The sequence below is a fragment of the Pangasianodon hypophthalmus genome, chromosome 13 (genome assembly GCF_027358585.1).
Source record: "Pangasianodon hypophthalmus isolate fPanHyp1 chromosome 13, fPanHyp1.pri, whole genome shotgun sequence".
In the NCBI taxonomy this organism is placed as follows: Eukaryota; Metazoa; Chordata; class Actinopteri; order Siluriformes; family Pangasiidae; genus Pangasianodon; species Pangasianodon hypophthalmus.
Genome location: NC_069722.1, coordinates 13721426 through 13744560, shown reverse-complemented (window position 1 = coordinate 13744560; position 23135 = coordinate 13721426). Strand labels below are relative to the sequence as shown.

The window sequence follows — 23135 nt, the reverse complement described above, 5'->3', positions numbered from 1 at the left end:
CAAAAACAAGGGCATCTGTACACCAGTAGAAGTATATACTCATAATGTAGACTCATAAATTTGATGCAGGCAGCTACAGGAAGCCAGTGGAGGGAGACAAAGAGGAGTGTGACATGGGTCCTTTTGTGCTTTTGTGCATTCTGATTCATCTGAAGGGGTTTGGTGGAGCTGGCTGGGAAGCCCGGGAGTAGTGCGTTGCAGTAGTCCAGTTTTGAGATAACAACAGCCTGGACTAGTAGATGTGTGGCATGATCAGTGAGATAGGGTCTGATTTTCTTGATGCTGTACAGAATGAACCTACAGGACTGTGCAGTTGTTGAAACGAGGTCTGTAAAGTTAGAATTGGCAACCACTGCAAGTCTGAGTACTGGCTGTTGGAGCAGAAAACAGGTCAGAAAATTCTTGTTTGGGATCTAATCACTTTCATGTCACGAATTTACCAAAAATTAACTATCTGCTTTCTTTTTCTGAAGACATGCATACCACTAAGGTAAAAAACAGGGCATTATACACAGTGAGTCTCAACATACAGGTTATGAAAAAAATTCTCAGACTCCTGAATGTCCAGGGCCTGTGCACACTTCTGTTATCACATGACACAAGCAAAGATGGAGTTGGACACAGTGCGTCTTTCTGGACTTTTTTGTGTCTTTTTTTCAGAGAAGAAGCATGAGAAGCAAAAACGTAAACAGTGGTTGGACATATAGTTGAGAAATTGCAGACATCATTGTCTGAAATCACAGCCTCGTCCTCTACCTCTGCACTCCACTGCACATGCTGAGATATCATTGTCTTTTATATGTATCAGTAGTCCAAGTGCATCACCATTGCACACTCCAAGACTTCAGACATTTGAAATTATTGAAATCATTCTGACTAAAATCTTGTAGTTAATTCATTCATTCATCTTCAGTAACTAATTTATCCTAGTCAGGGTCATGGAGGATCCACAGCCTACCCTGGGAATACTGGGCACGAGGTGATAATATGCCCACAATGGGACGGCAGTACATTGCAGGAAATCATGCTCACACCTATTCAGGGGTGGCAGCACTTGATTAGTATTGTCAAAATTTCTCGCCAAGCCAAACAAAGCGAATATGTATTACAGAGAGGTGATGTGCAGGTAGGCTACTTGCACGTTAGATAATTACACGTGCAGGTAGGCTACTTGCTTTATATGTTTTGGTACAATAGGAACCATAATTATTCCACTACAATATAATGTCAAATCTAATACTGCAAATAATAATTAAAAATGATTTCAGTGCATTCAGTGGTCAAGCCCAACATGATAGACACTGTGTGTATGTGTGTGTGTGTGTGTGTGTGTGTATATAGAGGGTTTTACACTAACCACCAGGCTCTTGAAGAAAAAAGCAAACACATGCATGACCTTTTTTTATGATATATGATATAAACATGAAATGATATGACATGATATGAATACATGACACTGCTTAATGGGTTCCTTACATTTATCTATCCTAATTGCTATCATAATGTTTTTGCTTATCAGATTCCTTGCAAGAGCTTTCAGTTATCACTATAATGTGCCCAAGAAAAGAGAGAGAGAGAGAGAGGGAAAAAAGAATATGACAACATCAGTCTTTCAAGAAACACATTGGCCCAAAGAATCAAAGACTTGTCAACCAAAAGGTGTCAGGTAAATCACATGCATTCGATTTTTATTGAGTCACGTGTGATGATACCACAGACATCCTCAGCTGTTAATTTGTTTGGCTCCACATATACTTATACATGGAGAAACTTTTTTTTTTCTAATGATATCGAACAAGATCTGACTGAGATCCAAGATAACTGACAGTCACCTATCTTACGTCTCATGCACATCACTGCTCCCGCTCGAATCATAAACTATTAAGTGAAATCTTTATTTAGACAGCTGTCTCTCTTTCAACATAAAGTGCTTAAAACTCACCTATTGAGTTGAACAAAAATGCAGAATTTATCATGATAAATGTCATCATCACAGATAGCCTATGGCCTGTAACTGCACTTTTTTTTCCCCACTCCCTCCATCTGGCCCCCAACAACAAAAGTTTGGACACCCCTGTCCTGAAGAATAAGGAAAATGATTGTGAATAATCAATATTTACCAATAGGTCTGCCTTTTTAACTGGCCACATCTGCCTCTGCTTGATTCTGAGCTTGGGCTACAGTCTCCACAATGTTTCACATGATCTTCCTGGGTCTGTTTGAAAAATATGCCAGTAGACGAATTGGCTCCATTAAAAACTGCCTGTAAGTGTAAAGCTGTTACTGAAGAATGAGTGAACAAATGATTTAATATAAATATTATTTCTGTAACTTACCCATTTTGAATGCTCTAGGATTTGCTTTCCGTATTTTAATTTTCAACCCGGTAGCCCAGTACATGTTGGGTTAAGCAAGCACGATCTACAATGCCGCCAGTCACTGTTTAGTTCTCGTTATATAAAGCATCACCAACACCTCTGAACATCCGAGAAACAGTGGTTTTAGACGTTGGGCACCTAAACTGCAGGCTCGAATCCCATCACTGTTGGTCCTTGGCTATTGCATGTAAATGAATAAATTAATAATGAATAAGCAGGCATGTGTTTTAAATGCTAAGTTTAATATGATAAATAAAAGTTACCCTAATGTCCCCTCTGTAACCTTACGTATGGACTACTACTATACTATAATCCACTTATAATAGATTCAATGAGCAAAATAAAAATTAGATTTTTTTAAAAAAAAAGATTTTTCTTTCTTCGAAACCAGAAGTCTGACCCATTAAGCAGCATGTCAGCAGAATATTTCATTCTGCCCCTGTAGGGATTTTCTGAGGGATTTTTGAGGGATGTGATGTTGGTATGACATTTCTACACCTGCATGTGTGACCTTTCAACTCAGCCACATCACAAGGCGCTTTGAAGTGACCGCAGGAGCACACGCGGAGATGACAGTCCAACATGGGTTAAAAAGCTGGGACGGGAGATCACACCACTACACAACTTTAGCGGAACTACATCAGCATCTCTGAATGCATGTAGGTGAATAGACAAGGTGCAGTCTCACAAGAGAAGCAGTGAAATCATTGCAGAATAAATTGAGCAGCCCAGAGCAGTACAGAACAGAGACGTGATCAGTCTCATGCTGCAGGTTGTGGCTATGAGATGGAAGCTGGAAAAGTGTACAGCAGCAACACTGTGCTTCAAGCTAGAAAAGCTGTGGAGCAGCTGAGACTGGAGGCCAACCTGGAAAGGATCAAGGTGAGATACAAATAAGAGATACAAGGTGAAAACAAATAAGTCTTTTTTTTTTATACAAGGGGCTTGTTTTAAAAATGTTGTGACAGTTTTTACTGATAAACATGTAGTTAAATTCAAATTTCCCTATGTTATAGTGTAAAGTCTGAAGTGATGCATATTGTAAATTCATTAGATGTTTACAGAGATTTTGAAAGGATACGTTCATTAACTTAAAAAAAAAAAAAAATCATTTATTACATTTAAGAACTAGTTTAGGGAAGCATGGTGGCACAGTGGGTTGCTCCAGGGTCCCTGATTTGATCCTGAGCTCAGTTTACTGTCTGTGAAGCGTTTCACATGCATGTAGGTGGATTGGCTACTCTACATTGCCGCTAGGTGTGAATGAATGTATAAATGTGTGGATGAACGGTGCCCTGTGATGGACTGGATACCATCCAGGGTGTATTCCTGTCTAACGCCCAGCGTTCCTGGGATCCATGGTGACCCTAACCAGGTTAATGAAGTGGTAAATGAAGAATGAATGTATAAATACTAATCATTTACTTCCTCAGCAGCCACCTGCTTTTGGACAAGAAATGCATTGGTGAAAATGTGTATAATATCTTGTTTTCTGGAATATTAGTCTTATTAACAGCGTTGATGGTGTGTGTATCAGATCTCAGCTGCGGCTGCTCAGCTCGTGCAGTACTGTCAGGAGCACCGGCGTGGAGATCCACTGCTCACAGGCATCGCTGCCTCATCCAACCCATTCAAGGACAAGAAGACTTGTGTAATACTGTGAGAGTACAGAACCATGTCTATTATATGTACATATGAATAAAGGCAATGTATTAATATATTTGTATTTTGCATGTCACCTAATAATTTTTTACAGTTTTTTTTTTTGCTGTGCTAACTCTCTCACTGAATCCTATGTAACAGGGTTTTATCCTCATGCTTTATTAGACCATAGCCTATTTGAACTAGCATGAAAATGTGAGACCTCAGTTTAATTTTATAAGTTGCTCTGGATAAGTTGCTGTAAATTTAAAGGTAAATGTAAATGTATCAACACTTACATTCTGATTTTAAAAGTGTTTTGCACGGACGCTTACAAATTATTAATGCTTGTAAACGTCCTGTGTAACGAATTCAGACCACTAGCCTAGACCGTAATTTAAAAATAAAAACTTTGACAGAGAGAGATTATGAAAGGTTGCATACTATAGAGACTGAATAACTGAGAGACTGAGAGTAACTGAGAGTAACCAACTCCTAACAAATTGAATTATTTCATCTAACATACTGTTTGCTGTCTTTTACAAACAATTATGTATTGTTAATTGATTCTGCTGACAAATTTCAACTCATGTCCCTTTATTAAATATTAAAAAAAAACACACACACACACATTGGAAGGTTTAAGATGACAAACAGGAACTGAGGAAAATACTACTGTGCACAGGAACATGTAAGAGAGTAAGAGACTAAGCAATACCCACTTATTTAAGATTTACAGTAAAAGAAAAAAAGCTATTTCATCTTAATGATTAGTGTTTTAATCATTAATGGGTAATGATTACTGGACAGAGAATGTGAAAAGATGTCTACTCAGCCTTAATGCAGGATGAATAGCAGTGTTTTTACAAGATTTAAACCAAGTAAACTGCTTCACCACAATGAAATTATTTTGGAAGAAAGTGAAAATGACAGAGATACAGATATGAAGCTGGAATTCCTGTGAAGGAATATAATTTCATCCCACCCCCACACTGTTAATCTCCAAGAGCACTTTTTAGAAAAGCTTCACACATGTCAGCTTTAAATGCCCCTTTTAAACAAACATCTCTGCATTGTGTAGGATTCATTTTCTTGGATGTCATTTTCAATACTTTAAACATTTTACAGTTAAATCAAGGCTAGCAGTGAACACAACATGCCATATTTATTGACATCTAGTTTAACCAAATACATATTTCCAGAGTATTCCATCAGATCTGCAGTGATGTGTTTTGCCTATATGCTCTGTCTTTGCCAATAACAGTCCTGTACATTGATCTGAATGTAATTATTTATAGACTTCTAATTTAACACATTCAGTCAATCAAGCTTTCAGGAGTAGTAAGAACCAGTAAGAATCAGACGTGTATATAATGAGGGTTCTAATAAATCTCTAATGCTTTGGCAGAAACTGTGCTTTATTTACCACTTGGTACACTTTTTGGGGGAGTTTCCATTTCGTAGCCATGTTTGAAAGCATGGAGTAAAATATCCAGTGCGTTCCTGATGAAACTGCACAAGGCACTTTCGACTATTAGCTCCTAAATGATGCTTCATATGATGAAGTTTGTGGACATCAGACCATCATATCCATATGTGAGCCTTCCCCAAACTGTTGCAAAAAGTTGGAATGTCTTTGCATGCTGTTGCTTTACAATTTCCTTTCACTGGAACTAATAGGCCCACACCTGTTCCAGAATGATAATGCCTCTGTGCACAAAGCGAAGTCCGTAAAGGTATGGCTTGCCAAGGTTGGAGTGGAAGAACTCAAGTGGCCTGCACAGAGCCCAGACCTCAACTCCACTGTGAACACCTCTGAGATGAGATGAAATGCAACACTCCTCACCTGACATCAGTGCCTGACCTCAATAATGCTCTTGTAGCTGAATGAGCACAAATCCCCACAACCACGCTCCAAAATCTAGTGGAAAGCCTTCCCAGAAGAGTGGAGGTTATTATAACAGCAAAGGGGGCTAAATTTGGAACGGGATGTTTAACAAGCACATATGGGTGTGATGGTTTTGGCCATATAGCATATATATAATTAAGAATCAGACATTTAGTCCAAAATCTGACACTTTAGTGATGCATCCAAACTTTTGGCCTTGTAGTTTATGTACACTTCTAAAGCTTGATAACCACAGCGCTGTTGAATTTTAAAATCTGATTCGCCAGAAAGTGTTGCGTTAATTTCTTCAACAGCAAATCTGGCATCTGGTTATTAAAAGAATCTCCAGTGTCAGTGCTTTGAAACAGTCAGAGGTAAAGCTGATGTTTTCGGCCACTGTTAACAGCTGCTATATCATAAGTGATAACAGGAACTTGTTTCTTGGCCATTCTACAACATTAAATGTAGCTATAAATGAATGAAAGGTACAATGTGTCATTCTTCAATAAATAAAAAAATCTTAGCAGTGGCAAACTGCTGTGGTACAAGATTAATAAAACACTTCAGGATGTGCTGTTACTAGAAAATAATCAACTTTGGGGTGTTAATGGTGGCATCACACTATCCTGTCATTGATTATTTTCCTGTAATATCACGCCACACAAGTTTTATTCCTCACATGATAACTATAAACACAGATGTTTCCTTAGCACGCACATGTAAAAGTAAACTGCAGAGCGCATTTGGATGATTATGTGAGCACGCTATCTCCAGACACTGTCTCTGCTACGAGCGTCACTGTCTGGGCCTCCACAATTCCACATTCATATCACCAGAGGCTACAGCCAGCACCCCTGCCTCCACACTCAGCTACAGGAGAGAGAGAGAGAGAGAGAGAGAGAGAGAGAGAGAGAGAGAGAGATAGTGTGAGAGTGTAAAGAATCCTGATCCAAGACAAGACTACTGGACTTCAATAACAAGCGAGCCAAGTGGAAAACTAAATGTAGGTCTATTGTAGATAGTTTAAAATATAGCATAACAAAGCTGGTATTAAATGTTCAAAAGACTCATTTATAATTCTAAGAAATTTTCAACATTAATTTTCCATCTTGGTACAGATGAATTTGGCATAATCAGTGATTTGATGTCAACACAAAAAAAAAAAAAAACTGTGAAATGTAACAATGGTGAAAGTGAATTATATTTGCTCTTTTGCTAGTTCTCTATTTGTTTTATTATTACTGATTAACCAACAGCCTTATGTGGAAACGACGTGTTTCTGGGGGGTTTTCTACAATCATTTCACACTTGATTCTTGCCTTTTGGAAATGTTAATCTTACAGCACTTACAGCACAGTGTTCAATACATATAAATGTAAAATACTTAGTATGTTTTGCCTGTGCTTATGAGGCTCAATCTGTACTGAAAGGAAAGATGAGTAACACTGAATCGACCCAATAAATGCTAATGAATGAAAGGATGTGCTCTCACTCACCCCATTCACTACTGCTTTATTATGAAGCGTGCACAGAGTCTTCGGGGGCGCACATGGAAGGTGAACCTGAAACAATCCAGAAAGCCACATGACTACATGAATGCTATGTCATAGTATGTTATGTTTACATTTACAGCAACTTATTATATTGTTACTGTCATATCTGATTCACTTTCTTACTAGAACTGTGTACTATTCGGCGCTGCACTGTCTCTTACTGTGCCTATTGTCCTGTTTTAGTAGTTATTGTACTGTCTTGTGCAGTTTACACACGTCTGCACATGCACTTTATGTAAAAATGCGTAGTCTCTTGTAGTTCTGTGTTGTTTTATGTAGCATGGTCCTGGAGGAATGTTTCATTTCACTGTGTACTAACTAGCTGTATGTGGTTGAAATGACAATAAAACCACTTGACTTGATGACCACCTCAAAAGGAAAAACACAGAACATTCTGTGTGCAATAACTAACAGTACACTTACACATGTAAATGCTGCAGTATCAATAATCATGTTTGTATTTAAATTCATTAAAGATTTAACCTTAATCGTGCGATCAGAGGAGCAGGTGTAAAGAGTCCCAGGCGAGTGATGGACACCCGTCACCAGTGAACTGTGGCCTACATTAAACTGGGCTATTGACTTAAAGGAGCCTTCATGCATGGAGAAGGTGTGAAGGAGTCCATGGTAATCTCCGGCCCACACCTCTCGCCCGCAGTACGACATGGACAACAAGTAGGACTTCAGCTACAGTAAGTCAGACAGACAGACAGACAGACAGATAGTATTAGTCTCTTAGTAGTATATCATACATATACAAGTTTTTATATAAATATAGTCATATTATTCCTTATATTGTTTTATACAGAGAAATCATAGTGCACTATGCTATGTAGTAAGCATTCAGCATGTTGTTTTAACAAGTAAATATTAATTTAGCATAAAGTTTTGGTAAGAAATTAATGTACTGACTTAGAAAATCATTATGGTATATGACAAATAAAATACTTCAGGATGTGCTGTTATACGAAAATAATATAACCCTTCATCACTGATTAATGCGCAGTACAAACAAACAAGTATTACATTTTAGCTAGTAAGCATTGATGAAGCACACTGTTTACGTAGCTAGTAAGGATTAAGTTAGCACATAGTGTTAGCTAGCATGTATTAATTTAGCACACTGTTTTAGCTAGTACATATTAATTTAATGAACTATATTAGCTAGTAAGTATTTAGTCTAGTTTTAGATAATAAGTATTAATTTAGTGTACTGTTTTATTATTTATTATTAGTGTTAACTAGAAAATATTAATTTAAATCACTCTTTACTAGTAAATATTAATTTAATGAACTGTATTAGCAATCAGTATTTAGGGCATAGTTTCAGCTAATAAGTATTAAGACAACACATAGCGCTAGCTAGCATTATTTTATTAATCACTCTTTTAGCTAGTGCATATTAATTTAATGAACTATAAGGATTTAGTACATAGTTTTAACTGATAAGTATTAATTTAGCACACAGTGTTGGCTAGTAAGTATTAAGATAGCACACAGAGTTAGCTGGCATTAATTTAGATCACTCTTTTAGTTAATAGGTATTAATTTAGCACAGTGTTAGCTAGTAAATATTAATTTAGCACACTGTTTTAGCCAGTAAGTATTTAGTGCATAGTTTAGCTAGTAAGCATTAAGATAGCACATAGTGTTAGCTGGTATGTTTTAATGTGGATCACTCTTTTATGTATTAATTTATTAATTTGTAAGTATTTATTGCACAGTTTTAGCTAATTATACACTATGACCATGACACCCATATGTGCACAATAATGTGCTTTTTGAGCGGCTTATTCCAAAGGCATGCCATTAATATTGTTGAGGCGCAGCTGGCGTTACAGTTCATCCTAGTGGGGTTGAGGTCAGGGTTCTGTGCAGGACACTCGAGTTCTTCCACTCCAACCTTGACAAACCATGTCTTCATGGAGCTCGCTTAATGCACAGGGGCATTGTCATGCTGGAACAGGTTTGGGCTAGATCTCTTAGCTCCTCTGAAGGGAAGTTCTATAATTCAACAGAATTCTATAGCATACAAAGACATAATAGAAAATCATGTACCTCCAACTTTGTCAAAAAGATTAGGGAAGGCCCACATGTGGGGGTCATGGTCAGGCCGTACTTTTCGCCATACTGCATATGTTGCTAGTAAATATTAAGTACCAAGATTTTTAGGTACTCATTATTTATTGCACTGTTTTTTTAAACAATTGACTAGGTTGCTGTGTGTATATACATGTATCTTCTTCAGTGGTTTTCCAGCTCTGCGGTCAAACACAGCCACTGTGTTGTCTTTGCTGCCAGACAGAATGTACTGCTCATCAGAGGCCAGACACAGGACAATGTCACTGTGGAGACGAAGGCTTTTGACCAGTGGCTCTGCAGCTGTGACAGAGAAATGACATCATTACACATGACATCACAGGCCATCACAGGCATGCCACATGAGTAATAACTGTTATGTAGAAACACAAAGGGCTGCTAATTATGGCAATCATAGAGTAAAGGCACTACTGTACAAAGAGATTGACACCATGTTCTAATACAATGGGTATATATACTAAAATTCTCAAAAGCTATTTTCATACCCATAATCTAATCATCAAATATACACTATATGGCCAAAAGTATGTGGACACCTGACCATCACACCCATATGTGGTTCTTCCCACAAAGCTGGAAGCACACAATTGTATAGAATATCTTTGTATGCTGTAGCATTACAATTTCCCTTCACTGGAACTAAGCCCTGACCTCAACCTCACTGAACACCTTTAGGATGAACTGCCTGATCTCACTAATGCTCTTGTAGCTGAATGAGCACAAATTTACACAGCCATGTTCCAAAATCTAGTGGAAAGCCTTCCCTGAAGAGTGGAGGTTATTATAACAGCAAAGGGGAACTAAATATGGAATAGGATGTTCAACAAACACATATGGGTGTGATGGTCAGGTGTCTGCATAATTTTGGCCATATAGTATATAAATGCATTTTGCATGACAATCCAGGCTGAGTTTCACATCAACCATTTGTTAAATTATAAGAGAGGACTTCACTTTGAACTTTGAACTTTGAACTTTTGGGCTGCAGTTACAAAAATGCGCAGTTGCAGACTTCTCATGGCCCATTGTATAGGCATCTTTAGAAAACCAATCACGCCACCGACCTCTTAAATACCGACTTTCTAGCCTTTCCCGCTATTAAAAATAAACACTTTATAAACACTTTATATTTTATGGCCATTTTTTCCCCAGTAGATAAACCAACTTTAGACCACTGACCTCTGGTGTCATAAATGCTCACTTTCTGGTCATGTGACCCAGCAAACAGCATGTGATCTTGGCATGAGAGAGAGAGCACAGCCGCGCGGCTCTGGATCTTTCCCCGCTCTGCGCCTCCGGCATTCAGATCCCAGAGCTTCACTGTGCTGTCGAAGGAGCCAGAAGCCAGGAGATCACCGCTGGCTGCAAGGCACCACACCCAGCCTTGGTGTGTGCTGTTGTAGCGGCCGCGAGCTCCCAGTGTGCCCAGCAGCGCCCCGCTCGAGCCCCTTCTCACATCCCACAGGTTCACATTACGGTCTCTGGAGCCGGAGACACACACAGAGCCCTCACCTCCAACCAGCAGGACTGTGTTAACATCAGCAATGTGGCCCAAGGAGAGCGTGATGTGCTCCAGGGCAGGTGCGGGGTCTGTCTTTACATTCATCCTGAACGAGAGAGAGATTCTTTTATATCAGCAAATATATCAGAAGGTTGTGACTTCAGATCCTAGTTCTGCCAAAGTCATTCCTTCATTATTCATTCACTCATTTACACAGGAATAAACCAAAGATGTAATAGTTAAGATACTGTGGTTATGAATACTTCTATGTTACATTCAGAAGGTGGCATAAGTGCAGTTGAAGCATTTTAAAAGCCTTGAGTGCAAACCGTGAGATTCATGTGAGCAAACTAGCCCTTTAGCACATGTTCATTTAAATGCTGAAAACCAAAAGTCTCTTTTTAATTGAACTTGGTTGCATGTTAAAGCTCTTTAATGTTTCATGTTTACACTGTGATCTGTTGACTTTCACATCCTAGCGCCACTGAATGAAGACCTGAAATGCACAGTTCGCCACAGGTTGTTTTTTCCCTACTAACTTAGGAAACTGTGACAAAAAAAATGTTATTGCACATACCCACTGTCTTCTTGCTCCAGGTGTCCATCTTGGAGTCGTTCTTGATTGTGTTCGTCCTGAATGGCAGCATTCTCTCTTCCCTCTTCTCTGATGAGTATTACATTATTTTCCCGCTCTTCTTCTTCTTCTGCATGTCTTTCAGGACCCTCTTCATCTTCTGGTCTGTTTTCCTCCCCAGCAGGGCCTGGCTGTCTCTCTGCATCCACTTCATCTGCTTCTCCATTCGCTACTGCTTCTCCTTCTTGTCCTGCTCCTCCTCCTGCAACAGCTTCAACCTGACCCACTTCCTCTTGTATCTCAAGCCCTTGCTCTGGTTCAGCTTTTTCTTCTTGCCTTGCCCAGCATTCAATCAACTGTTCCATCTCAAGGCACGCTTTGGGCCAATCGAAATGATTCCTCGGCCCAACTGGGAAGGAACTTTGGGGGCCTGTAAGTCGCTGAGCCCGGAGCTGCCAGGCTGACATGTCCTCACCCACCTGCCCCAACGCCCTGCACACCTAAAAAGTAATTTTAAATCAACTGATCAATAACTGACCTGACAGAGATCTCAGAGCTCTAAAAGCATACAGTAAGAATGCTCCCGAGTGGTGCAACAGAAAAGTATTCAGCGTATTGCCAAGAAATCACATATTTGATTCGTGACGATGCCACAGCCGCTCGTAGCCGGGAGTCTAGAGAACAAAACTGGCAGTGCTCTCTGGGTGGGAGGGTTGGCATTACTCTCTCACCCTGTCAATCAAAGTGACACTAGCCAATCATGGGTATCTGTGAGCTCATGTAGAAGGCAGTTAGGGCTTTCCTACGAGTGTGTTACGCAGCATGACCAGCAGTTTGAGAAGTGCGATGGTTGGCTTTACGCGTCTTCAAAGAAGCACTTTACCCTTCACTCTCCCCGGGTGATAGCTGACGTATGATAGGGGAATTGGCAAATGACCAAATTGGGGAGAAAATGCGGAAAAGTATAGCACTGTAAAAAATGTATGAGCAATGAAGTGAAAATGTGAAATTAACAATTTAAGATCAATATAATATAAAAAATTTACACCTACACTAAACTACATTTGCATGACAACATGTATGAAGCTCTCAGGGTGTTGGCCATTTAGGAGAATTTTACTTGATTTAAAATCAAAAGGTGTACGATACCATACTTGTTTTTATATTGTACAGTATGGTGGACAACATGAAATGTTAAAAATTAAAGCCAGTGTTCCTGCCGCCTTCTAGTGGCCCACTGCGGTACACATGTTAACCCCACCCAAGCAAATAAAGAATCTATTATTTAATTTTTTTTTTATTATTTCAATCTGACTCTTTTTTTTTTATTTCAATCTGGCAGTTACCTTCTCCTACTCATAAGAATTCCTTGTACATAAATATCTTTCCCATTGTTTTAATATATGATAAATACATTTTAGAGCTGCACAATATATCGAAACTATCGAAATATCGCAAATGTAAATATCGCAATATGCATATCACAAAGTCTTGCGATAACTGAATGATTTTAATACTTCAAAAAGTTACGAAACGTCAAAGTTTCAGGGTGATGCAGATAGCCAGGAATGCTTTCTTTTCCTCAAAAGAACATGAAACATATATGTTGGTTATGTCATTTCCAGTTTTTATATATAAATATAAAACTTGAATTGATTTCACACACTTATAGCATTATAGTACGGCATATCACATTGTTTAACAAGTTATCACATATCACATTTTTCTTCAATATCGTGCAGCCCTAATATATTTACAGAAGTTACTGAATGATATTTCTCGGGGTCTCTGAAGGATTAGTGGTTAGGCCATGGTGCTCTCACTGCCATGGCCCGGGTGCAACTCCCGGTCCCAAGCCTGGATAAAATTGAGGAGGGTTACGTCAGGAAGGGCATCTGGCGTAAAACTGTGCCAAATCAAATATTTAGACCAATGATCCAATGATATTTCTCAGGAAGTGGGTGATGAGGAGTGATGAGGAGCAGCACTGTCCAGCATTGCATTGGCATATCATCTAAATCCAACATGAATTGCAGTCAAAGAAGAAACGGTACACGGTACAAGTCCAGGCTGAAAAGTTTACATGACATTCCTACTACTAAACCTCACACTACTGGCTCACCTGAGGCAGGACGTTGATGACACACTGAGCGGGCAGGTGAGAGGCTATGCGTGCAACCATCTCCCATGGCAGAGACAGTAAGCCAGAAGGGGAAGGACTCATCTCTGGGGTGCTACCACATTGCCTCAAGTTTAACCTGTGAAGACGATTCACAACTATAAAAGCAAAAAGAACACACACCTACAGCAGGACAGTGCACTTCCAGTGCCAGTCCCAAGCCTGGATGCTGTATCCAAAGTTACTTGGATTTCAAATCATGAACATATAGATTTATAAATAAAGCATCATAAACATCATTATACCATGGCACTGTTGAATTCTTGATTCTGATTGGTCAGAATTTACTGATTAATTTTCTAAAACTGCATGGCTCTGGAGTAATGTCAGCTGTAGGCAAATTAATCCGTTCATTCTTATATATTATAAGAATAATATAATTAAAATTATAATATATATATATATATATATATATATATATATATATATATATATATATATATATATATATATATAATTATAATATAATAATAATAATATTTTAATTATAAAATTAAATATTATAATTTAATACTAATAACTCATTCACATGGACTTGCATGAAAGACATACATAATTTAAGCTTAACAATAAAGCAAATTTCTTTCTTTCCTTTTTTAAAAAATAAAAAGGGTTGTCATTTACCAATAAAAACATACAAACCGTCAGGTAAAGATTTCTGTAAAGAGACAATTATTTAACATTTATGAAAAAATTAAGTCCATGTCAGTGTTTCAAAGTAAAGCTATTTCTTTAAGTTTTCTGCTGCAGGAGAGTCTTCAGGACGGAGGACTTTGCATTTTGTGGTGAAATTTTTTTTTGTCTTATTAAGAAAAAAGAGAGGCTGGTGAGGGAACGTTTGTTTATAACTGTTACAATTGATAACAGGAACTCATCTGTTTTGTGGTTGTGACTTGCCATTCTGTAGTCAGTTATAAAATTATAATCATTGGCAAACTGCTTCGTCACTGTTTGTTTTCCTACAACAGCACTTCCTTATTGTATTTTATTCCGTAATTAACTGACTATTTTAATGCACTCTATTGCTGATATGCATCGCACAACTATCTTCTGGTAAACAAAATGTGTACATAAAAGCTGGATCATGGTGAGTGGTGAAAGATAACTAGTTTCATGTGATATGATAATTTAGTATGGATATGCCACTGCGTAACTGGAGGACTAGTGGTTAAGCCACGACGCTTTCACCGGCATGGCCTGGGTTCGATTCGTGGCCAGTGAACCAACCCAATAAGACAGTGCACTTCCAGTGCCAGTCCCAAGCCTTGATAAGGCTGAGGAGGGTTGCATCAGGAAGGGCATCCAGTCTTATAACTGTGCCAAATCAAATATGCGGACCAATTATCCGCTGTGGTGAATGGATCTACCACTGTCTACCATCAAACAACCTGTAAACACTGGCACAGTAAAAGAAAAAAAAAAAAGCTAGAACATAATCAACTTCAGTCAACATTACAGAATCTGTAAGTAAAGGGTTGAAGTAAAGTTAATGATACTCACCCTAGCTGTGTGGAGTGAGGAGTGTCAGTGCTGTTGTTGTGACACTCCTCTTCTTTTAAACACACTTCATCTCTTCCTCTCTCCTTCTCCTCCTCATCCTCTCTACCTGTCACCTGCGGCATCGACATGCACTCCCCTACTAGCTGAAAACAAGCACATTTATTTCCTGAGCATGTGAAGAACCAGTGTGTATATTCTTATCAGCTAGCTTAGTGTTACTGTAGTAACTGCACTTCCTGCACAGCTGTAGCCCTCTGAACGACCACTCGGCGACCTTTCTTGTATGTTTTTAAATAGGTGCGAGTGAATAATTGCTCGCTAGCCTAGCTGTTACTCACCAAGCAACTCCCAGTCCAAAATTAACTCATTTCCCTTTCCCATAAAACCTTCATGACGTCTGATATAATCGATAACCAAGCTTCTCTGGCTCGCAACTGACCGCTGACGTCACTGCCTGGCATCATTACAACTGTCAGTTACTCCTTCACTGTGTATCTCGGTTATAGCTTTATAACGCCCCGGACATCATTTTTTAGCTTATGAATAATTTTTAGCTTATCGTGACTGTAAAATCTGTTAGCACTTATGAAGATCTGCTTAGCGAAATTATAGATTCCATTAGCTAACGGCTTTAGTCATGGTTTAACAGCCTTTTGACTTCTTAACAACAGTTTGAATTCTGTTTTAGTTCCGGCGCACAACATTTACGACATGGGTGTGTTCAAAACAGGAAATGATGCCTCGCTATGATAAAAATCTTCCAAAAGAGTGAGTCTTGCTTTAAATATTTTAACCTATGAAAATTTTAAATATTTTATCCTATAAAATGCATAGATAATATATAAAAATTATAATCCTATTACAATTATTCGAATGATTTTCGTACCCTCAGTTCTTTTACTACAGATCTTTTACTACCTCCTCAAAACATGGTACCTTTATTTTGAAAAATTTTAAGGCGGAATATCAAATACCGTTCTACTTCCTATATTCGTGCACTACGTAGGGTGTAAACTAATGGTTTCTACGCCTTATTTAGTGTACTCTATGTTGAATAAGCAAGTCGTTTGGAATGCAGCCTAAGTGGCCATTTTGAAAATATGGCACAGTTGCTGGTTTCGCGTTGCGACCTCCAGGTTAGTTACATGTTTCTATTCCTCCGTTTTAAATAAATTTATGTGAATTAAAAGTGTACACAGCGAGCTTTTTGATAGTCTTTTATGTATGTATACTATTGTTCAATATACACAGAATAACCTAAGCCTAATATATAGTTTAAGCTCAATAAGCTTTGTCCTCAGTTTTGGCCAAAAGGACAAAGCACTTACTTCATTAAGTTAACTTCAGCTTGTTAAACTACAGATTAGTTTATTATGTTGTACACAAGTTGATTGTGTGTGTGTGTGTGTTTGTGTTTTCCCCCAGTGAGACTGCATGACAGTATAACACATATGGTATTATTTAAATAAGATTTTTGGAAGAGTGATTGATGATCCTCATATTTTCTCAGCTGGCTTTTGGAGATTTTGGTGATTTTGATCAGTCCTCAGAACACACACAGATAAACAAGCCATGCATAACAACTCCACAATATACAAACACTATATAAACAGAATAAAGCCGAAGAGATCTGTACAAAATCAGAAACAGTGTTGGTCAGTGTTTCCCATATCAGTCCTTAGGGACACACACATTAAGTATTTCAAGTGGTCAAGTGAATTTATTTTCATTTCAAGCATATACAGCTGGTACAGTACACAGTGAAATGAAACAGTGTTCCTTCAGGACCATGGTGCTACATAAAACAACACAGAACTACCTACACAGGAATATATAAAGTGCACCTGTGCAAACAATGCAAGAGTTACTAAACAATAATTACAACAATTACTAAAACAGAGGAATAGGCACAGTCAGGGACAGTGCAGAGCTGAATGGTACACAGTTCTAGTGTGGAAAAAAGTGCAAAAAGATAATGCAATATAATAATAAATGCTGTAAATGTAAACAGAACATACTAGTTAGCAGCAGAAATGCAGGCGGTCAATACAGAATTTGTGTGTGTGTGTGTGTTGTCAGAACAGTCTCTGAGTGGTGCGTGGGGTCACCCACAATGCTGGTGATTTTGCAGATGCAGCGTGTGGTGTAAATGTCTATGATAGAGGGAAGAGAGAGAGACCCCCATGATCCTCTCAGCTGTCCTCACTATCCACTGCAGGGTCACGGCACAATTTCCAAACCTGCTCAGGATGCTCTCGATAGTCCCTCACTTAGGGTTCTTCAAGGAAAAGTCTGCCCTGACACACATTAAATATATTTCTATTGAAATATTTGTGATGTGCCTAGCAATTCTGGTTCTAATGTGTTGGTTGGCACTGTACTTTCTTTATTTCCCTGAGAAGTTAGAGGTTGTCTACTTCCCTGATGTCACAGTGACATTGCTAGCGCAGTTAAAATGGCATTTAATAGAAGAAAAACATATGATCTCAAATATACAGGTCAGGTTTTGTTGTTAGCACCTTGGATACAAAAGAGCTAGTGCTTCTTTTCTCACTCACCCTCTTCCATTGACCTTTAATGAAGTTTTAATGTAAAAGTAGTGGAGAGAACAGACATTGGACTCAAAGCTCCAGAATGCAATGCGGCTATATGACAGACTTGTGCTGAGTTACAACAGAGACTTGGCTTGGAAAGTTAGTGATGTATGAGATGGTGATGGTGGTTGACTAAAGGACTAAAGCGCTGCTGCATTGCTTCCTTTAGGTAGACATAAAGCAAGGGCTATTTTCCACTGGCACCAGTACCAATATATAGTCCAGTGGCATTGTGGGAAATGTAGGAACTCATTTTCCAAAGTGAAAATAGACCTGTTGTTGGTAGAGGTTTAAACTAAAAAAAATCAGGTAAGAATTTCATAGCAAAATAAAACTTGGATGCCATTGAAGATGTTAATAATTAACATTAATATGCACAGTATTGTGAGTGGATTTTTTTCTTTAGCTGCTTTAATTACATCATGGATTCTCAGCCCTGAAGAGTTTCAGGTTTTTCCTGCTTCCCAAAAACCTAACTTATTGAGAGCTTGACAATTACTTCACGAGCTGAATTGGGTGTGTAAAGAGAAGAGGAAACGTGAAACTCCGCGATGTCTCTTGCCATTGCCAGAGTGTCATCATCTCAGTGCAGCTTGTGCACGAATGTGTCTTATTGCATAGAGCTGTATATCAGTATACAGTCAACTTTAGGAGTTTTCTAGGCACAGAATCTTCAAACTTTACTGAAAAAGATTTTCTGAGGTCAATTCCTGTGACTGTAATTCTATCTGGGTGGAGGCTTAATGTAGGCCATTTCTGCACTAAAGGCATTTACATGAAAAAAGCCAGTTAGACAGACACAGAGTCTCAAACTTTCCTTTTACACCAGTAACATTCCTGTGATATTGTTTTATTAAAAGTACTCGACACTTGTACTCTTATTATGTGTATTTACAGAGTTCTTTCTTGTTTCTAAATAGGCATGGAGGATGAAACACAGGAAGAAATCCTCGGGCAATTTAAAGAAAAGCGGCTCGGGGGATGGGGTCTGTTACAGCTGACGGCGGGGACAGGACTGGCCGTCTATGCCATGTGGGCAGGGATTCTGATGCCTGGGTTTCGCAGAGTGCCTCTGAAACTACAGGTTAGTTTAGGAAAGCAGCAGCGCAAACAATGAAAGTCAGCACAGTAAGTCACTGATGTTCTTGATGGCTATTTGTGTTCATTTAGGTGCCTTATATACCAGCCAGTAAACGACAAGTGTGTAACGTTATGACTCTGCTGAAGGGCCGCTCTGGGAATCTTGCTGACTTGGGCTCAGGAGACGGTAGGATTGTAAGTGATCATCTTTAAATTCGTCATCATGCTTGTTGATTAATGATTGCTCGAGTGCAGCTGTGCCTGGTATTAATGTTTTTGACTTTTAGTGTACATTCTGAAGGATGGATATACTTGCATTTATATTTTCTATGCAAAGAGACTTACGAGTGAAATATAATACAGTACAATGAGCAGCTGAGTGTTAAAGGATGTGAAATGAAATCCTTCTGTTGTTCCTCCGACTGACCACACTCAATCTGTTGAAACTATTATCAGTTGTAATTTGCATTTTGTATTAACGTAATTTCCCTCTTCAGCATGTTCAGTGAGCAAAGTGGGGAAAAAACCTGGACGCCTCCACGAAAGCGTGATTTTGTTTGCTCTGTCAGAGAACATAAAGCTAATAAAAACAGTGATTAGTATGGTCAATATTATCGATTTAACCATGTACTGTGTCTGTATATTACCTGATCTAAAGCCAATACTGCTGTTAACTCGTTTAAAAGTAGAGAAGGGGGACTTTACACTGTTCACAATGTTCACACAGTTGAGAAGACTACCCCTAGTTGGTGAATTGAAATTTCGCGTTGAGGAGGCGTTTTCGGTGTTTTTTACCGGTTGTAGGCAGGGAATTATAAGTTGCAACTTCGCCTTCGAACGCAGCATATGTATGCCCATGAGGAAAAAGGAAGCAAGTGTGTTCTAGGGACAGGGCTCATTTCTAAGCTGGAAAAATATAAACAGAGACTTGGAATGAAGCTGCCAAATCCATTGCATGGCAATATTATAAATCACAGCAGGTTCTCATCATTGCAGGTTTGCTTTCATACAGACAAATTCCTTATGTACCGCCAAACAGCTGCACAATTCTACACATCAGTTTTGCAGAAAGCACAAGGAGATAATAGGTTTTATTGTTCTTTATGGCTCTTTATTATTCTACTGAATGTTCATTCAATCAAGTAATAGTTTTTTCAATACGTCTCCTTCCTTTTGCTCAGTGGTACAGGTTTCCTTTCAGTTGATTCTGCTTGCGTTTGAATGCCTTCTTCACTCTGTGTATTGAGAAGACATTCTGTCTCAACTGCAGACCACAAAATTACTTGAAACTTGAAACAGGAAGTAATGTGGCGGAAGTTCAACCAAGTTCAACCAATAACATTATTTGCCATACAGCCCTCAAAGCAGATAACTTTAATACGTTGTCCATATTCCACTAGCCGCAGTAGGGTTCGTGTGTTCATATAGCAAGGGAAAGGAGAGACAGCATTTATAGACACATTTCAGTACAGTGAAATTCTTTCCTTCACATATACCGGCATGTTAACATTTCTGGAGCCCAACAGTTGCAGCTTGGCAGTGCTAGGATTCAAACTCACCACCTTCTGATCAGTAGGCCAAATTTAGGCCTTTCATTTACTACTACTAAACATATGCTTTATGGTGTTTCCACATTTGCTGTGCACATGCGTTATGTATGTAAATTCACATTAACTACTGCATTATTTTTATGCGTGTGTGTCTGCAGGTCTTAGAAGCAAGCCGACTGGGTTTCTCTCCTGCTGTAGGCTATGAGTTGAACCCGTGGCTCCTCCGACTCGCAAGATTTCATGCTTGGAGAACCGGCCATTATGGGAAAGTCTCTTACAAGAGGGAAGACCTGTGGAAGGTGGGGTGTTTGATTGTACAGGGCACAAAAGAATCTCAGTTCTGTTTCTGCTTTAGAGAACATTTGTAGAAATCATATTTTTTATGGCATGTTGTGTTTACAGGTGAATCTTTCAGGCTATGAGAATATCACAGTGTTCTTGGCTCCAAGTGTGGTAAGTGTCTTAATGATTTTCATAGACACTGATATACACACATGGTCATAAACAAAAATATTTGCATAAAGTATTTTACTGAAAGCATCACCTTCCTTTAGCTCACACTTTTGCAGAAGAAGTTACTAGCTGAGCTCCCTGAAGATGCCATGATTGTTGCTGGACGCTTTCCCTTCCCTGATTGGACGCCATGCAGGATAGAAGGAGACGGTGTGGACAGAGCCTGGGCCTACCATGTACAAGCGCTCAGAAAACACCATCTGTCTTCAAAGGACAGCAAGTCAACCGAGCAAACCAGCTGATCCAGGGGTCATGTGACTTTTTAAAAAAAAACATTTTAGAGAACAAAATGGGACTTTCCAGCCCTACTCTTTTAGTGATTTTATGATGGTTTTACTAGACAGTTTTATTGCTGCAGAAGGAATGTGTTGTATACTGATGTAACTTTCACTTTCACTATTGCATACTGTTCACACATGCTTGTACTACTATTGTATTTAGAGTTTAGGATGATGCAGGATACCAAACACACTTGTTGATCTTCTGGTCATGTGACTTGGTGGTATCTGTAGCCACACTCAATGGCCGGTTTATTATGTACTCCTAAATTATGATAATGCCTACTTCCCTTTTAGCAGCACCACACACTAAAATGTCACTTCCTGTCAGTGTCTACTTTATGCAAATTACATCTGGCCAGCAATAGTATTATGGTGGTCAGTGACCACTGGTAGTTGGTGTACAGGAGGGCTAACGAGAGATACTATAGAGAGGCTATAATCAATGTGCACCTATATAACGATGTGCCTGATAAAATGAACAGTGAATGTATGTATAAGCTAAGCAGATCTAATAAAGTAGCCACTGAGTGTATAGTATACTTGCGTAGTTTCCAGTATTTACTTGACAATAAATATATAATATGTTTGTGTCTTCATACTGATACAGTATTATAAAGTACTCTGGTATTTCAGGCAGATTAAGTGATAAAACTTGTTTACCGGAAGTGTTCCTTTTATGTAATGTGTAGAAGCCCCAAATCTGCATTTTTCAAATGACTCTTTGTGTCTGAGTGTGTGTGTGTGTGTGTGGGTGAGTGAGTGAGGTCTTTTTGAAGCACCCAGGTTACTTCCTGCTTCTCTGTGTGACCTAATTCATTTCATACATGCTTAACAAAAAATAAATGAATGTATTTGATTCCTCTTTATAGTTCTTTTTTTAATATAGATTTCATCATTATAGTTGTCGTCATATGTGTACATTTTTGTGGTTGTTTAGATGTTAAATGGTGATCTCAGAGGAAACTGAGTAAAAGGAGAACATCTACATTGTGACATGCATGCATGAGCATGATGAAATATGGGTGCCACTACCTGTGTGTAAAGATGCCTCATCAGTCCATTAATCTACTGGATCAACATATCCGTGGTAGGGGCTTGTATCCAACAGGTCTACTAATCATTTAGGAATGAGAAAATGAGTAATACAGCAATGTGTCAGTTACATTAATGACCAATCTAGCTTGGTCTGACCAGCTGATAAACGTAGTCAAGCTTGTACTCCATCTGCCAGCTTGATAGTTATTTGTTTAAATGGATAGATAAATACTAGCATTAGTAGCAGTTAGTTTTAACAGTAACTGTTTAGTTTCTGCTAGCTTATACCAGCTGGCGATGATGGTTTACCAATTTGACCTGCTCGGCCTGTGTTTTATCAGATTATGGTGGATTTTTCAGCAGGGAAGGCTTTTGTAAAGATCAACACAGAGGGTCAGGGAAAACTTACACAATGCCTTCCTGATACTGAAGTAAATGTAGAATTGTTGGTCAAAATTCTTAGATTAAAAAGAAAAATACCCAGGTAACTGATGCGTCAAACGTCAGCCATGTTGGGCCACCAAACTTTCAGCCACTTTTAAATCTACTTTGTGAACACTGGTCCAACACTGAAAGGCACACTTCATGAGGAGGCCAGTGTCATTTAGCTATCTGGGAAGTCTGTTTTATTGCTAATAAAACAGAATTTATATTATTTATTTATATTTTAGTGTTGGAAAGTTTGTCACAGTCCTACTGTACACATTGTCTTTATAAACTGCAACTTTGGGCTGTTTATTCGAGCTCTCCCTGGTTAAACTTCTAAGT

The 23135-nt window shown here is 38.7% G+C and overlaps 3 protein-coding genes across 5 annotated transcripts; 2 read left to right on the top strand and 1 right to left on the bottom strand.

The window, feature by feature from the left end:
• The first annotated feature begins 2820 nt into the window (after positions 1–2820).
• On the top strand, positions 2821–4547 carry gng14 (G protein subunit gamma 14). The gene is made up of 2 exons (XM_026917037.3): positions 2821–3260; positions 3916–4547. Exons 1-2 carry the CDS (start codon positions 3165–3167, stop codon positions 4039–4041), a joined length of 222 nt encoding a protein of 73 aa, XP_026772838.1. The 5' UTR covers positions 2821–3164; the 3' UTR covers positions 4042–4547.
• Positions 4548–4639: 92 nt separating this feature from the next.
• fbxw9 (F-box and WD repeat domain containing 9) lies at positions 4640–15812 on the bottom strand. The gene is made up of 9 exons (XM_026917215.3): positions 15653–15812; positions 15315–15457; positions 13758–13893; positions 11639–12135; positions 10740–11167; positions 9694–9842; positions 7944–8147; positions 7404–7469; positions 4640–6777 (listed from the first exon to the last, which is right to left on the bottom strand). The coding sequence occupies exons 2-9, from the start codon at positions 15440–15442 to the stop codon at positions 6703–6705; spliced, it is 1683 nt and encodes a 560-aa protein (XP_026773016.2). The 5' UTR covers positions 15443–15457; positions 15653–15812; the 3' UTR covers positions 4640–6702.
• Positions 15813–15928: 116 nt separating this feature from the next.
• On the top strand, positions 15929–22188 carry antkmt (adenine nucleotide translocase lysine methyltransferase). 3 transcript variants are annotated; one of them, XM_034309975.2, is made up of 6 exons: positions 15929–16082; positions 18829–18992; positions 19079–19183; positions 20697–20837; positions 20941–20991; positions 21093–22188. In XM_034309975.2, exons 1-6 carry the CDS (start codon positions 16061–16063, stop codon positions 21291–21293), a joined length of 684 nt encoding a protein of 227 aa, XP_034165866.1. In that variant the 5' UTR covers positions 15929–16060; the 3' UTR covers positions 21294–22188. The 3 variants fall into 3 exon arrangements, with proteins under 3 accessions (XP_034165866.1, XP_026771914.1, XP_026771915.1); XM_026916113.3 differs by lacking the exon at positions 15929–16082 and adding an exon at positions 16305–16450; XM_026916114.3 differs by lacking the exon at positions 15929–16082 and adding an exon at positions 18491–18653.
• The last annotated feature ends 947 nt before the right edge of the window (positions 22189–23135 follow it).

Excerpts from the sequence above, each read along its gene's own strand:
- antkmt (XM_034309975.2), top strand. The coding sequence starts at position 16,061 with ATGATAAAAATCTTCCAAAAGA. Across the intron at positions 20,838-20,940 it reads AGAGGGAAGACCTGTGGAAG|GTGAATCTTTCAGGCTATGA; the intron begins GTGGGGTGTTTG and ends TTGTGTTTACAG. Across the intron at positions 20,992-21,092 it reads TGTTCTTGGCTCCAAGTGTG|CTCACACTTTTGCAGAAGAA; the intron begins GTAAGTGTCTTA and ends ACCTTCCTTTAG.
- fbxw9 (XM_026917215.3), bottom strand. The coding sequence starts at position 15,442 with ATGTCGATGCCGCAGGTGACAGGTAGAGAGGATGAGGAGGAGAAGGAG. Across the intron at positions 13,894-15,314 it reads CCTCACTCCACACAGCTAGG|GTTAAACTTGAGGCAATGTG; the intron begins GTGAGTATCATT and ends TCGTCTTCACAG. Across the intron at positions 12,136-13,757 it reads TCATCAACGTCCTGCCTCAG|GTGTGCAGGGCGTTGGGGCA; the intron begins GTGAGCCAGTAG and ends ATTACTTTTTAG.
- gng14 (XM_026917037.3), top strand. The coding sequence starts at position 3,165 with ATGGAAGCTGGAAAAGTGTACAGCAGCAACACTGTGCTTCAAGCTAGA. Across the intron at positions 3,261-3,915 it reads CCAACCTGGAAAGGATCAAG|ATCTCAGCTGCGGCTGCTCA; the intron begins GTGAGATACAAA and ends TGTGTGTATCAG.